Source organism: Silurus aristotelis, assembly GCF_946808225.1.
Source record: "Silurus aristotelis genome assembly, chromosome: 19".
Classification (NCBI taxonomy): Eukaryota; Metazoa; Chordata; class Actinopteri; order Siluriformes; family Siluridae; genus Silurus; species Silurus aristotelis.
In genome coordinates, this window is record NC_139592.1 from 23,518,190 (window position 1) to 23,533,189 (window position 15,000).

A 15,000-nucleotide genomic window follows, 5' to 3' on the forward strand; every position below is an offset into this window, starting at 1 on the left:
CCAAAGTGGAGATCAGAAGATTAATCAGGCTGATTTTTTTGGAAAATTTTAATTAATTAGCATCGTCTGATTGTGCTGCTCATACCAGCAGGTGGCAGTCTTTTGTATTCAGCGTCCAAACAGGAAAACCAGAAGAGCTGGAACTGTGCATATATAAAGCGAGCAGCATTTTCACCTGCTGTGATCATCACTAACGGACTCGTGCAGCTTGTGGACAAGAGCTTAAGGACAGAAAGTGTTTGTGTTCCCTCTTTACTACATCGTCGTTAACTTTCGTCTGTTCCGGTTGTTGTTTTTTCGCTTAGCTGAATAGCCAATCGGAGTTCTCTTTCTCGTCAACGAGCTCCGCCTCCAATTCGAAATGCAGAACATAAAACACACCAAAAAAAGTCGGGGTTTTACCTCGAAACATGTTTAGATCTGAAAGAAACAAGTCTGAAATTTCATCTCCATCAGTCCAATAAGAGATTTTCTGTAACAGCAGCTGCTTTTTATGGTGCAGGTCCAAGTTATTAGTTAAAACCCCAGTGTTTCAGAAACTTCCTCTGGTATTCACTTTGTATCAGATGTTTCTGGGTTATCGATCCTGCTCGTGGTGGATCTGGAGTTCGTCCTGGAAATGTTGTGCTCGAGGTAGAATACACACATTTACCTTCTCGTTCATACCTTGCGTGAACATTCATGCAGAACTCCACACACACTGTTCCTGCTGGGAATTCTGGGGACCCTGCAGCTGCTCCAATTAAACACCAATACCAATTAACTGTGACATCATCACAGAAGGACTTTCCCGAAATGCTGCTCATGTCCAAACGGATGGCACTTTACCTGATTGCTTCATCGTTCCGAGTGTGTGTGTGTGTGTGTGTGTGTGTGTGTGTGTGTGTGTGTGTGTGTGTGTTTGCTGAAGCCACTTCATAATCATCTATTCTCCTTTTTTTTTACTCTGTACATCAGTTAATCACTGACAAATCCAGAGCACGATTTCCTGGAATGGGATTGGACGAGTGTAAAAATGGAGAATGGGAGGAACATTTGCGCTCTTCCCATAAGTAGTGTTCTGGAAAGGGGTTTTTCTTTGACTCTATTACACACACACACACACACACACACACACACACACACACACACACACAAAACATGGATCATTAATCTGATTTATACCGCTCTCTCTCTCTCTCTCTCTCTCTCTCTCTCTCTCTCTCTCTCTCTCTCTCTCTCTCTCTCTCTCTCTCTCTCTCTCTCTCTCAATGCCTCGTTAGAAGTTCGTTCAGAGCCCTAAATATCTGCCCAAATGTGAGGTGGTTTTCTGGAGCAGTTCCTGAGGTGCATGTGCCTGCTCTGACATTACTTACCACCACCTATGGAGAGTGTGTGTGTGTGTGTGTGTGTGTGTGTGTGAGCTGTTGATATAATAGTAGTGTTTGATGGACCTCCTGGTGTGTGTGTGTATTTTTTGATGGTGCTACAGACAGAGAACACATGTCCCTATAGTCATATAAACACGTGTGTTTCAGGCTGTCAGAAAAACGTGTGTTTCAGCCCAAAGGTCGGTAGTGTTGTATGAAGCAGGTGTTTGTTGTGGGACGTTTTAAACAGGTGATCATTGAGCTGGTTTAAGAAAAGTGCAAGCTCGACACTTTTGTGTAAAAATACAGGGTGGTGCAGGGAAACGGGAAATTCTGGAGACCCCATGGGGTGTCTGTGATGGTATGGACCCAGTGGTGTGGAACGGAACGGAACTGCCCCCAAAATGTCCGTGCAGCACCCTGGTGTAACACATGCTGGATGTTTCCGGGACTGAAAGATGAACATTGTCAGTGCTTTCAAATGATTTAAACTGGAAGTTGATGACGCACCATGAGACATTAGTGAGCACACATTATTAAGAAAGCATCAAGAAGCAAACTAAACTCCTTCTGGCCCGCGCTGCAGCCGCAATCAGAACGTCTCATCATCACTGTCTGATGCACAACATCTGGAGGAACCTCTGGCCGTATAAGGCCTCGATGCGGTGGGTTAAAATTAGCGCAGTGATGAAACGGGGAGGAAGATTCTGAATTTGTTGTTGGTGATGAGTGTGAAGATACCCTTGTCCGACCCTTGAAGTTCTGCTCCAGCATTGAATCCATAATGCTGCAGGCTGCTGAGTGTTGGACTGCAGAATTCTCTGAGAGCAACACTGGATCTTTGGCTCGATTCCTATTATTAAACATGAACAAACAATCAAAGAAAGTCTAGCCAAGCCAGTCAGGGTTTCTGGGAAAACCCTTATTTTTTTCGAGAGAGAGATTATGGGAAACTCCATGGTTCAGCACCACATATTTCTCTTCACCTTTTTTCCTCCTGTCTACATTTTTACTCTTTTTAGATTTTTCCACAGATGCTGAACAGGGTTCTGTGCCCAAGGCTGTTTTTTTCCCCCCTCTCTCATCAGGTTCTCATTTTTCCTTCATGTTCATACCTCAGGACCCCACGCTGTGCTTTCAAACGTTCTTCCATCAGGCTGCAAGCCAGAACATTCTGTAGTCCTTCTGGTAGTTCTTCTCAAGAACTCCATCACCCTCGTGTCTATGCGAGGTTTATTTGTATGAGTAATATCTGAAATTGGTTTTCTTGAAAATTCCTTTCTACTGTCTGAAGTGAGAATTCTACAAAGCTCTGAGAAAAAGATGGAAACTGCTTCAGAGACTGGAATGTTTAGATGTTAGTGGATGGAGGACATCTCGAATAAATCAAGAGGAAAGTCAGAGTTCTTCACAATGCACTGTATGTACTACATGCAACTCATTTTACTACAGATGATTGGTTTTTTTTTTACACACTCAGCATGTTTTTTGGAGGTCACATTACCTTAATATAGGTCACATAGTTAACATGTAACGGCTGTTCCTTTGTGAGGAACTCGATAACTTACTCCAGGAACACGCAAAAAAACCCATCATGTGTATCAAACTCTGATCTGAATAGTGTGTTTGTTCTTCATGAAAGCACCAAAACTCCATGTGCCGGCCAGATGTTCCAAAAAATGAGATGAATTTGGTAGAAGTAGGGCCACATCTGGCATCTTTTGTATCTTTACACACTCACACACACTCACACACACACAGCAGCGAGAAGGAGAAGGTCAGGACAGGGCAGCCAAAAACAGACACAAGACCTCCAGTGTGTACTGAGGGATTCCCTTAAAAGTTTTTCTTTTCCATGTTCTTCCACCTACATCTGAAGCCCACACTCTTCCATACAGGTGGAAAACTTACACAACTAAGTGTTTATTCTTTTCTCATCTTCTTCATTTACATGCAGATCGCCTTCATGCTTACAGAAGCTACTGGACTTTTATGTAACGCTGATGTTAACTTGTGACTAATGCCAGTGTACGAGGGTTCAGTAGGAACACTAATACCTGGAACCAAAGAACCCTGCCACTGAGAGAGAGAGAGAGAGAGAGAGAGAGAGAGAGAGAGAGAGAGAGAGAGAGAGAGAGAGAGAGAGAGAGAGAGAGAGAGAGAGAGAGAGAGAGAGAGAGAGAGAGAGAGAGAGAGAGAGAGAGAGAGAGAGGCCTTTCTTTGGCTTTTGTGTGTGAGTGTGTTAGAGAAGGACAATGTACACCAAATTCTGGTCCTGTCCCTGCACGAGGGGATGAATTAGCCATGCCTGCTTAGCCAGGAGCCTGTTAGACACATTCTTCTTCTCGCAGGCAGGGGGGTACCTTCTCTGATCACTCCGATAAGCGAACAAAACGACCCCTATTTGGCCTTATAGCCGAATGTGTGTCAGACCCTTTTGCCCTTCTTTTGCAAGACCCAAACAGTGGTGTTATACAAGCCTGCATGAAGAACAGGGATAAAGATGAAGGAGAGAAAATAGGTAGAGAAAGGAAAGGAAAGGAAAGGAAAGGAGAACTGTAAATTTCTCCTTAAAGCCTAATCTGATCCAGGCATCTCAGGACATTCACTGAAACCCCATTCTCACTAGTTACTGAACCTTAAAGAAGCCATGGATTAGAAAAGAATAAATAAACTTTATTGGACTGTGTGTCCTTACAATGGAATTTTGTTTTCTTCTCATACGCTGAAACACATGAAAGGAAGTAAAGGTTCAGGACAAAGGGTCAGTCTCCTGGGTGCCCCTGGAGCAATGAGGGGCTGCAGGCCCTGCTGAAGAACCTGGCCATTGTAATAGAAGAATGGCAGTGGAACGCCTTCACTGCAGGGTGATTAACTCTTGAGCTGCCATGGCACCATCTAGCCTCCAAGATCTCCAGGTTTTACCAGAGAGAAAAGAGAAAAGGGGAGATCACTAATCAGACTGGTGAGAGAAATATTAATTGCTGCTTTCAGGAACATGGCTCCATTACTTTCTTACAGCAATAAAAAAACACAGTACTGAATCATGAAAATGGAAAGTGCAGCTTCAGGACATGTCACGAGTTCCAGAACGAATTACCAATGAGTACCAAAGTATTCATGTATATTCATTATATTAGCAAATATAATGATATAAATTAGAAATCAGAAATAATAAATATAGCGTCTCTGTGCAGCGTGCAGTCTGGCACATAAAAACAAACAGCACATGGTGCCGGTGTTTTGCCTCTGGAGGCCGCTCTTGCAGTGACCTTCTCAGCTGCTTCAGCCATGGGTGCAACCCAGGAAAAACTATCGGTATGGATTTTTGTCAGTGAGGGAGAAGAAGAGAGTAGGCAATGAGAATATCTCCAGTTGAGGCTGATCTCAGCTTCAACACACTACCTAAACCACTGAGCCACCACTATCCCTGAAGTTCAGGAAAGGTTTGAGACACAGTTTAGGACTGACAGCCTCCTTCATACTCTCTAATGTAGAATCAGGAAATGTGTGTGTGTTTAAATGTGGCGTGTATAAGACTGGGAGGCAGAGCAGGTAAATATGAGTTGAGAAGATGATGAAAAGCAGTCAGACAGATTGGTTTAGTTGTGACAGCAGCACTGATTGGTTGTGAGATGAGGAATGTGCTGGGTAACTGATGGGCTGAACAACACACACACACACTCACACACACTTAAACCTCAGTGGAAAAGAGGGAGATGTAGGAAAGCAATGGAGGGTGGGAGATAAGATATCATGCATGTGGTGTAGAGTAACTGGAGCTCGGAGATGAGCACTCAGCTAAACAGGAGGGCTGTTGTGCACATAATCCTGGCCTACTTTCTGGGGCGGAGTGTAATTTTAGGTGCTCAACCTTCAGAATTATGTAAAAAGCAAAAACAGTGATGGTCCATGATGCTTTTGCTGAAGCCACTAGAGCATTACAAAAGTAACACGGTCTGAAGGAGGTATGTGGCAGTAATAAATTACACATACAAAAGCATGTGGACACCTAACATGCCTGTCAACGTCTCAACAAATGTTCAGATGAGTCTGTGGAGATTTTCTCATTCAGCCACATAAACATTAGTGAAGTTGTACACTGATGTTCTGATTTATCTCAAAGGGATTCAGAGGGGTTTGAAGTCTGGGTCATGTGCAGGCCACTGAAGTTCTTTCACTCCGATTTTGTTAAGATTAAAAGTATTAACACTTTTGAAAAATGACAAAGTTGCATGGAACGTTTTGCTTTTTTGCATAAAATGGATGTGGGGGATTTGGTTAAATCCTACTTTGGGTTAGAATTTAGCAATATGGAAAAAAAAATCAGACAGAGGAGATGTTTCTCAAGAAACTAAGATGATGATGATCAAATAAATTGACCCTGAAGGAGTTAAACTGTGGCACCTCCAGTACTTCAACCAGGGTCCAGGGTTAAAATATTTCAACTTTATTCTCGTAAGTTTGACTTTTTCCTAAAAATATTATGACCTTATTCTCGTAATCCTATATATATATATATATTTTTTTTTTTTTTTTATTATTATTTATTTATTTATTTTTTAACGCTAAAATGCCATCGTACTTTCTAAACCTAGATTTGCTCACAAAAACATGGTCATGCTGCGAGATGTTTGGGCTCTTACTTCCAGTGAAGTGAAACTGTACAGTGGACTGCAGACATTCTATAGAATTCTGTGGTAACATTTTGGCGAAGAACCGCATTTAAGTGTTCTAGTCAGGGGTGCACATACTTTTGTAACAGTAACTTTAGATTTGCAGTTTCACTGTAATCACTGAATATGAAATGAAACAGTAATAAAGGTGGTTTGTAAAGCCGACATGGAGATCTTCAGGAAGCCTCAGAGATGCAACACACGAGCTATTTGGATTAATGTGATATCTACTGCAGGTTGTCCAGCTCATGCAAATGATGTCCAAATCAAATCGTTCTGACGTCAAACAGTGGATATGGAATACCTCTGGAGATCTGATAGCACATTCTTATAAACATTCTTCTTCTCTTTGGCTTTGAAACCGAGAGCAAGGGCAGCATGCAGCTCTATCTTTCTTGATTTGGCTGGCTTTGCTAACGTCTGATCAGGATGGTTTCCCTCTGCCTGAGCATTAAGTCTGTCTCCATTGTTTCCTTCCAGAGGCTTAACTCTGATGGATTACTCCTGCTATCTGTCTGAGGGATATGGATCAGTTGTGTTTATGCTGGAGGGAGTGATAGAGTTGCAGTTGTAAATGCTGGCAGTTGTAGCATGAAGTATGCCAGTGCCGAAGTAGATGCTGCTTTGCGGCATGCTAAAGAGCAGGGCTGAAGGTTCTCTCCGCTAATTATACCTGCAGTAATTAAACAACGCTTCTACACCACATGGAACACTGATTATTATTTTCATGTGATTCCTTGCTTACATCTTTCAGTCAAGATCAGGTACATAATCCTAAATCATCTTATAATATTTGTTGTTCTATTTTCTACTTGGTTCTTATGACTTTGTAGTATCTCTGTATGATCCACCTTCTGGAGAATCTCTGTATGATCCACCTTCTGGAGTCTCTCTGTATGATCCACCTTCTGGAGTCTCTCTGTATGATCCACCTTCTGGAGAATCTCTGTATGATCCACCTTCTGGAGTCTCTCTGTATGATCCACCTTCTGGAGTCTCTCTGTATGATCCACCTTCTGGAGTCTCTCTGTATGATCCACCTTCTGGAGTCTCTCTGTATGATCCACCTTCTGGAGTCTCTCTGTATGATCCACTTTCTGGAGAACCTCTGTATAGTCCACATTCAGGAGGATATCTGTATTTTCCACCAATGATATCTTGAGCAACTGGCTATATCTGGACACAACCTCGAGAATATGGAAGCTGGTGGTCTCTCAGCACTGGGTTCCAACAGGAAAGGTGAAATCTTTTGAACAGACTTATTATGATAATTGTATCTGTTTATGGTGGACAAAAAGACTCAAAAGCAGGCAAATCTTTTAGAATTATTCAAACAAACCAGACTACAATGAAACTAGACTTCAGATTTATGAGACAAATATAACGCAACCTTTCTGGAAACCGAAGCCGAAATGGTTGAGGTTGAGATGTTCCTCATTTTAACTGCATATTGATTAAGTATATGGCATTCAATCAGATCCTCTGAACACATTTTCAGAAATAATCCACAGGCCACTGTACAGTGTCGCTGGCAGGTCAGTAACTTGCCTTTTACTAAACAGCAGTGTCTGAGGAACCCTGAATAATGGGTTTCACCAGGAAAGGAGTCAAGAATGCACTCTTTTCTCCGTCCTCTTTTTTCTGTTCATCTCACCTCATTTCTCTCCCCAAGGCCCTTTTAATGCGAGCTTCATCGGAGCACTAGATCACTTTATTGCATCGTGCCCTCTCCCTCCCTCCGTCTTTCTTTCTTTCTGGCAGGAGAGTGAAAACCATTCTCTGTGCCCCAGTGATCACTCACAAACTGGAATGGCAGGAATGTACCCAAAAGAGAAAGAGAGCAAAAGAAGGAGAACAGAGGGAGGTGTCCCTGGCAGTCGCTGCTAGCAGTAAAGAAGGGCACAGCTCAGCAGGGACGCCATATTAAGGTGAAGCCCAGGAGCTGAAGTGTTGGCAGACTGGGAATTGTTACCATCGAAGTGATTTCGAAAGCTTCATCATCGTTAGATAAAGGAAGAGCAACGAGTTAAAGACGGGCGGACAAATGAATATGGCTGTGTATCGGCAGGAACCCGGCGATACGATACGGATCACGATACAGGGGCAGCGATACGATATGTCGAATCGATCGCAATGCGATATGTGTTTCGATATTTTCTTACACCCCTAAAATTAGTAGTCCGGGAACCTGTGTACAGTGCAAGTGTTCGCAATGTTATTACGTCGCGTTACCTGCTACTTCTTAGTCCGTTTCTGGCTCGATGAGCTCTGCACCGAGATCTCGTGAGACGGAGGTTTTTACTCGGCTGGACGTCACATGAACGGAACGGCAGTGAAGTGATGGAGCGGTGGAACGGCGTTGAGACGGTCTCGCCTCGGGATTGTTCAGCACGCTTTCTCTACGTCTGTTGTGTTTCGTTTTGCATTTTTGCATCTAAGGTTACACAATCATAACATGAGTTTGTTTATATACAAAGATTTCCATCAAGTCCAATAAATTCATTCCAGCCGAAGAATAGAAATGCTGTCACGTTAGCTGTTCTGTTAAATCTCTGCTTTGGTAAGCGTGAGGAATTCAAGCCGTCCTTGTGTGTAGGGACGTAATTCATCGTCAGAATGTAGCTAACATTAGCGTGCTAGCGTATACTCACCTTTCACGTTGTTGGACTGCAAACATTTATTACAGCATGTTGTGTTTGCAGTTATTTTAAGTGCTATTTTTCACCTTGTTTGATTCGAATGGTGCAAAAAAAAAAAAGGGCTTTTGGTGTTAGCATGACTAGCATGTGCTAATAAAACAGACAGTTCCTTATCTGCTGGAGGGGCGAGAATGTAGTCATTGTTTGCTTGAATCTTCCACGTGTCAAGTCAGTGTTCATCAATTCTTATATGTAAAAAGGAATAATAATTGAACTTCTAATCAAAAATGTAGGTCTGGTGACTTTTTACCCTCAAACTCTAAAAACAAACGCAGACTTTACGTCTTATACATGGAATACATGCTAATTCTTTCTTTTTATTGGTAACCACATATTTATTATGTGTGTGTGTGTGTGTGTGTGTGTACATTTGTGTGTATGCCCACATGTAAAGCAGGCAGTGTGGGTCGGTGGGTGGCTGCTTTTGCACTATCGCAGGAAACCCGGGCCCCTGCGGTCTCCCCGCGGTCTCCCTGCGGTAGCATGCCTGCATGATGACATGCTTGGCTCGACGGGAGCCGAAGCAGGAGCGTTCGATTAGCGGTGCGATGACCTCATTCCCAGATATCGCCGTGGAAACACTGATTCGCCGCTGTAAAATCAAGGGCTCTAAGAGTAGCCAAACAGGGCTATAAATCAAACACACACACACACAAATATATATATACAGCAGCACAACACAACAGATGTGTCCTTTTTTCAGAATTGTGAGTTTTTACCTCAAAAAGTGCAGAATTAGGATTTTTTCATTTGGCTTTTCTCTCCTCTAGATCACTTCCTTTGGCTTCTTTACTGCATAAAAGTTTAACATTTCCTTTTGCAATGACATCATCCCCAGGTCTTGAGTGATGATGTCATCTAGATATCTTGGACGGCCTGGTTAAATTTTGTCAAATGCTGCTGAGGCGTCCAAAAAGTCAGACGTAATCGTTTCTCTTTTAAGACCAGGGGGCTGAAAAGCCGCAGGAGGAAAGTGTGTAACCCGTACGTAGCTGCTTTGTCTTAACCGATAGACCAACATACACAAAAAAATAAGCACAATCCATCAATTTATCAGTTTTAGAACTAAAGATTGATTTTCAGTTGTTAAAACCCTTTTGTTTAGATGTTAGTAATGTAACTAACGACAATTAGTAGAAGATTGAGCTTAGCCATGTGACTCTGCTACAATGAAAATATAAATGAACTTATCTTGAAGCTTGGAGAGGAAGAGCTTTGTTTCTCTACTTTACCATCAATGGAGAAAGAAATTGATATGACTTGCATCTTATGTAACATTACCAAGCTTTCCGAATGTTTGGTCACAGGGTATTGAGACATTTGCCGACTGGAATTAGTCACGTCGAATTATTTTCCTCATTGTTTGTTGCATGGCTGTTGGAAGCCGGTGTGTATAATGTCTACAGAATGTACCAAAGACTTGGACCTGAAAATCTTCCTACTGAAGAACAGGCTGCAGTTCCTGGGCACAGCCCAAGTCTGCGGTTCCAAAAACCACTTTTATGACTGTGTACAATAAAACAGCTGGAAGGAGCACAATAATTACCCTGGAAAGTATCGTTAAAATAGACAGCAATGGGAAAGTATGCACCTCGATGGAAATGGAGCGGAATGAAATGGACTCAAATATATTTTGAATGTAATCAAATGTCCACTTCTTTTATTTTTCTTTTATTTTTTTCTCTTAGACCTGTGCAATGAAGAATGCTTTGAAAGAGCTTGGCCTGAACATTGTGGAGATGACTGATGAATCAGCTACCCTGGATGGAGGAGACGTTCTTTTTACGGGTACCGACAGCAAGTCCAATATTAATATTACATTAATTACATTCACTCTACAGTCATGAAATACCTACGATCGCATGGTGACAGTAATATTTAATGAGACGGATTGTCACACCTTTGTACACACCTGCTTTGTACTGGAAATACCTTGTTCTGGTTGGGAAAAGAATTTCAGGTGATCATCTGAATGGGAATTTCCGATTTGTAAATTAAAACCCAGTGAAGCAGTTGGAATGGGTTTCATTATTGTGGCCAAAATTCCATTCAGCCAGAAAATAAAAATGAGTTTATGATGGAACAAGCCCAAGTGATATCTCCTACTGTTCACCATGAAGACAGCTACAGTGTAGGTCTTACTGTTAGATAAAGTTAAATAAACACTAAAAATGTTTTACCTGTGAATCACATGGGAATGCCTCAAATCTCACGACTTCATTCGAATTGTTCCTGTTTTTTCAACATGAAGGTAGTAAATGTCATTTACTCTTACTGTATTCAGTAGACGCCCTTATCCAGAATGACTTTAAAGGGTTAAGGGTGTCGTTTAGAGGCCTAGGAGTGACAGGTTGGTGTTGGGGGATTTGAACTCACGACCTTCATATCTAAAGTCCAACGCCTTAATCACTAATCTTCCACCTTCCCCAAGTGTCCCAAATGAAACCTTGCCAATGTTGAAGAAACCAATATTCTGCAAGGGCAAAGCTGCTATGTTTTTTGTACCCATTAGGATTTATATCAGTTGGTCCTTGTCTTCAGGGAGCAACCTATTTTTTCTCCAAATTAATGGTCAGTCAGTAACATCCGCACCTTCACCCACTATCTTAATTCTTTTTTTTGTGTGGCTTTTCTCTACTACTTCCACATTACTTCCTTTAATGTAATTAAATAGAGATAAGGTGGACCAAGGATAATGGTTTGTACATTTGTTATGTCCATCATGTCTTTAGATTTTCATTCCATCCAATCAGGACCATGAGGTGAACTGTTTTGAGTTTTAGAACCATGATTATTTGGGATGAAGGCCACACTTACACACTGGTGAATAAACTGTAAGGTAAGAAGTGTAAAATTCAACTGTATCTCCCTTCAGGTCAAGAGTTCTTCGTCGGCTTGTCAGAAAGAACCAATCAAAGAGGGGCAGAGATCCTGGCAGACACCTTTAAGGTGAGCATTCACACTTTCATGTGGGCTACTGTATTGTAAGAAAACCAGTCATAACTTTTCACATGCATGTCCTTACTTATACATACAGCATTATTATTACTGCACAAACTTCAGAAAGCTTCACATCTGCGGTCGATTCCCACCAGACCCTTAAGAATAACAATTTGTGCAAAGCTTTCCATAAAATTTTACGCAGTAACATTTCAGACGCCACGCACCAAGATGGGGCGCTCATTCGGCCCGTATCACAACACGCCTCAGTGAAGGCTTTTATGTCCTATCTTTCCCTAATCGCTTTTCCGCTGAGGAACATCTAGTCTGCAGATGCACGGTCAAGCAACTTTAATTCTCGATTGCAAGATGGAAGGCTGGACCAGCACCATGGCATTCTTTGCTAATATGCTAATAACACAGATGACATTCGGTAGATAATGAGCAGGAAATGTATGTTTGTATTTAAAAGTGCTTAAAAAGTGCTTTTCTTATCGCTGTGTTTTTTTTACCAGCCATTACGTTAATGTTTACGGAAACTTTGCGGTTGATTTGCAGAAGCCATCAAAGGGGAATTAAAGGGAGACGCTTGTTAACGTCTGTTTTATTTTCCACAAACACGATTAGTGTGAAAACGGGGAATTCATTCTTATCATGTGCACTTTTTGTCCCTAAAATTTGTTTTTTAAACCATTTGGTTTTCAAAGATCAGGTTTAGACAAACGATGGCGTGTCTCCGTAATGTGTTCATTCATGCCAGCAGGTAGATTATTTGGTTAAAAGGTTGAAACCTGTGTAAAAGAAAAGCATTTTAGCGGCTGTAAACTCACTCGAGTAAATGCTGTAATAACTGGGTTTGCAGGACTACGCTGTGTCTACTGTTCCAGTAAAGGGTTCTCTGCACCTGAAGAGTTTCTGCAGTATGGCAGGTCCGGGACTTATCGCTATTGGTTCCAGCGAAACAGCTCAGAAAGCCCTGAAGGTAAAGTATCTTTAAGAATTCTTTAAGAACTTCTAGAACGAGCAAAAGATTTGGGAGCACAAAAAGCGCTGCAAATGGAGAAGGTTTTTTTTGTCATTTGTAATGAGGAGATATAAGAGTTTGAATGGCGACCATCTAGACTCCTTAACCATCAGACTGACATCATGTGATTACAGCCTTGTTCACATGTACACAAGTTTCTCTTCAACAAGCCAGGAGATGGATTGGCTATGGTATGAAATGGTAGCAAAAAGTTTGGAGATTTGCTCTGTTCACAAGAAAGTACTTTATTTCTCTAGGATAGGATCTGGACCTACTGAAGATAAACGAACAAATGGTTGCCTTTATATCTTACTTTTATAGCATCTTTCTCCAGCTAAGGCTCCAATACCAGCATCTTTTCTCTGGTGGTTGTCAGGATAGTGTGTGGGAGGAATGGTGTTGCTGATGCTCTCCTGCCGGGCATATCCACACTTAAAAGGGCAGCGACTCCGAGGTGCCTGCTTTTTACGACTCTGTGCCATTCAAGCTGGTTTGTTGAGAACGCTTTGTCTTAATGACAAAGGGGCTCCAGCGAAGCTTGAACACAATCCCACATACCGGCCAAAGGGCTTTTCTGTGTCCCAAGAGACAATGGATGCTTTTTACAGCTTTCACCAGGAGATCTTATTATCTATTGTTGTGTACTTTTCGGGGTGATTCCTGCCAAGACAACCAGCTTTGTTTATTTGTTGGTATATGTTTTGTCCGTCTCTAATATGGTTTTGCGATCACACAGACGACAGAAAAACTGCAGAAGAAAAAGGCTAAATATTGTTCTGCTGATGGGACCATCACAAATATGTTTCTGTGCCATGTTGTTTTGCCAAGTCGAATTGGGACACGACAGTGGAATGCTGGGATTTTTCCAGGATTTGGAATGCCACTGTTGCCTAAACAAATGATGAGAGCTCAAGCGCCCAAATAAACATTCAGAGCTTGGGTTTAGTCATGGAAATTTACAATATTTAGCTGGAACTTTTTCCTGGCTTGTGAAAAGTACAGTGCTTTAACATAATGTTCTTTTTGTACTTTTGAATTTCACCCATTTAGTTAACAAGAGAAGGTCTAAGGTTGAGTGTACCGAAGTTTTGCATTTTTCTTCTTGTCCACTTGGGACAGTGGGACACTGGAAAGGCAGTTCAAATCTAAACACATCCAATGTAAAGAATGAACACAGCATGTCTGTTTCAGAGACTGGTGTGTTATAGGAGTTAAACACCCATATATATCACCTGTTGGTGTGTATGTGTGTATTCTCATTAACTCTGCTTTGTCTGATTCAAATACCAATATATGAAGTGGTATCAAAAAGGTTTCTATACTAGTTTTGTACATGTACCAACAGATGGCAGCACAAGGCGACACGCACAGTCACAGAGAGCACAGACTTTCATAAGTCAGTGAGCCAAAAGACATCGTCCCGTGTACATCAAAAGCTGTGCAACTGGTGCTGTTCTGAGCACGTGTTGCCACGTCTGATATTTTAACCACATGTGCACCCTGTCACTGAGCTCCTCCTCACATTGGAAAAAACCTGATCTCACCTCCGCACCCACACTACTCGCCAGATTTGGCTCAAAGTTTTGACACCGTTGTGGAGATCCGGTGTAAATCGCAGAAGATAATTGACACAATTCCAAAAGAAGACTTCCCGGACACAGAACGCTGGGAGAACTGTAACTCTGTGCAAGGGGAATATTCTGAAGGTGATGGTGTGGAAACAAAGATAAATGAAGTATTTTCTTGTAAACAGAGCAAATCTCCAAACTTTGATTTCAACTCGTATTAAATTAAAATAAATTTTCTTATAGGCCAGTCTTATAGAGCGGTCTTATGGAGCAGTCTTATAGGCCAGTCTTATGAAGCAGTCTTGTAGAGCGGTCTTATAGGCCAGTCTTATGGAGCAGTCTTATAGGCCAGTCTTATGGAGCAGTCTTATCGAGCAGTCTTATAGGCCAGTCTTATGAAGCAGTCTTGTAGAGCGGTCTTATAGGCCAGTCTTATGGAGCAGTTTTATAGAGCAGTCTTATAGAGCAGTCTTATGGAGCAGTCTTATAGGCCAGTCTTATGGAGCAGTCTTATCGAGCAGTCTTATCGAGCAGTCTTATGGAGCAGTCTTATGGAGCAGTCGTGGCTCAGCATCGCCCTCTGTGGATGCAGATGCCTCAAGTGGCACTAGGGTGATGAATCTACCATAATTGAATTCCATGGTTCTGGCACCATCCTAAAATTAGTACTAAAGACAATAAAACACTGATGCCAGAAACCAGTCTGTAAACGCTGTAATATTAGTAGTCAGCATCTTGGCCACT

General features: G+C 41.9%; 1 protein-coding gene and 1 long non-coding RNA gene across 2 annotated transcripts in view; both read left to right on the forward strand.

Annotated features, from left to right (window-relative positions):
- The window catches only part of ddah1 (dimethylarginine dimethylaminohydrolase 1), a 31,291-nt gene that overhangs the window by 12,544 nt on the left and 3,747 nt on the right, over positions 1-15,000 (forward strand). Inside the window, exons 2-4 of the mRNA XM_083521519.1 lie at positions 10,413-10,512; positions 11,600-11,673; positions 12,527-12,646. Coding sequence (XP_083377645.1) covers positions 10,413-10,512; positions 11,600-11,673; positions 12,527-12,646 — 294 coding nt within the window. The remainder of the gene's footprint in view (positions 1-10,412; positions 10,513-11,599; positions 11,674-12,526; positions 12,647-15,000) is intronic.
- Positions 12,653-15,000, forward strand: part of LOC310715230 — a 2,806-nt gene continuing 458 nt past the window's right edge. Inside the window, exons 1-2 of the long non-coding RNA XR_014530269.1 lie at positions 12,653-14,012; positions 14,583-15,000. The exon at positions 14,583-15,000 is cut by the window's right edge and continues 458 nt beyond it. This is a non-coding gene — a long non-coding RNA (uncharacterized lncRNA). The remainder of the gene's footprint in view (positions 14,013-14,582) is intronic.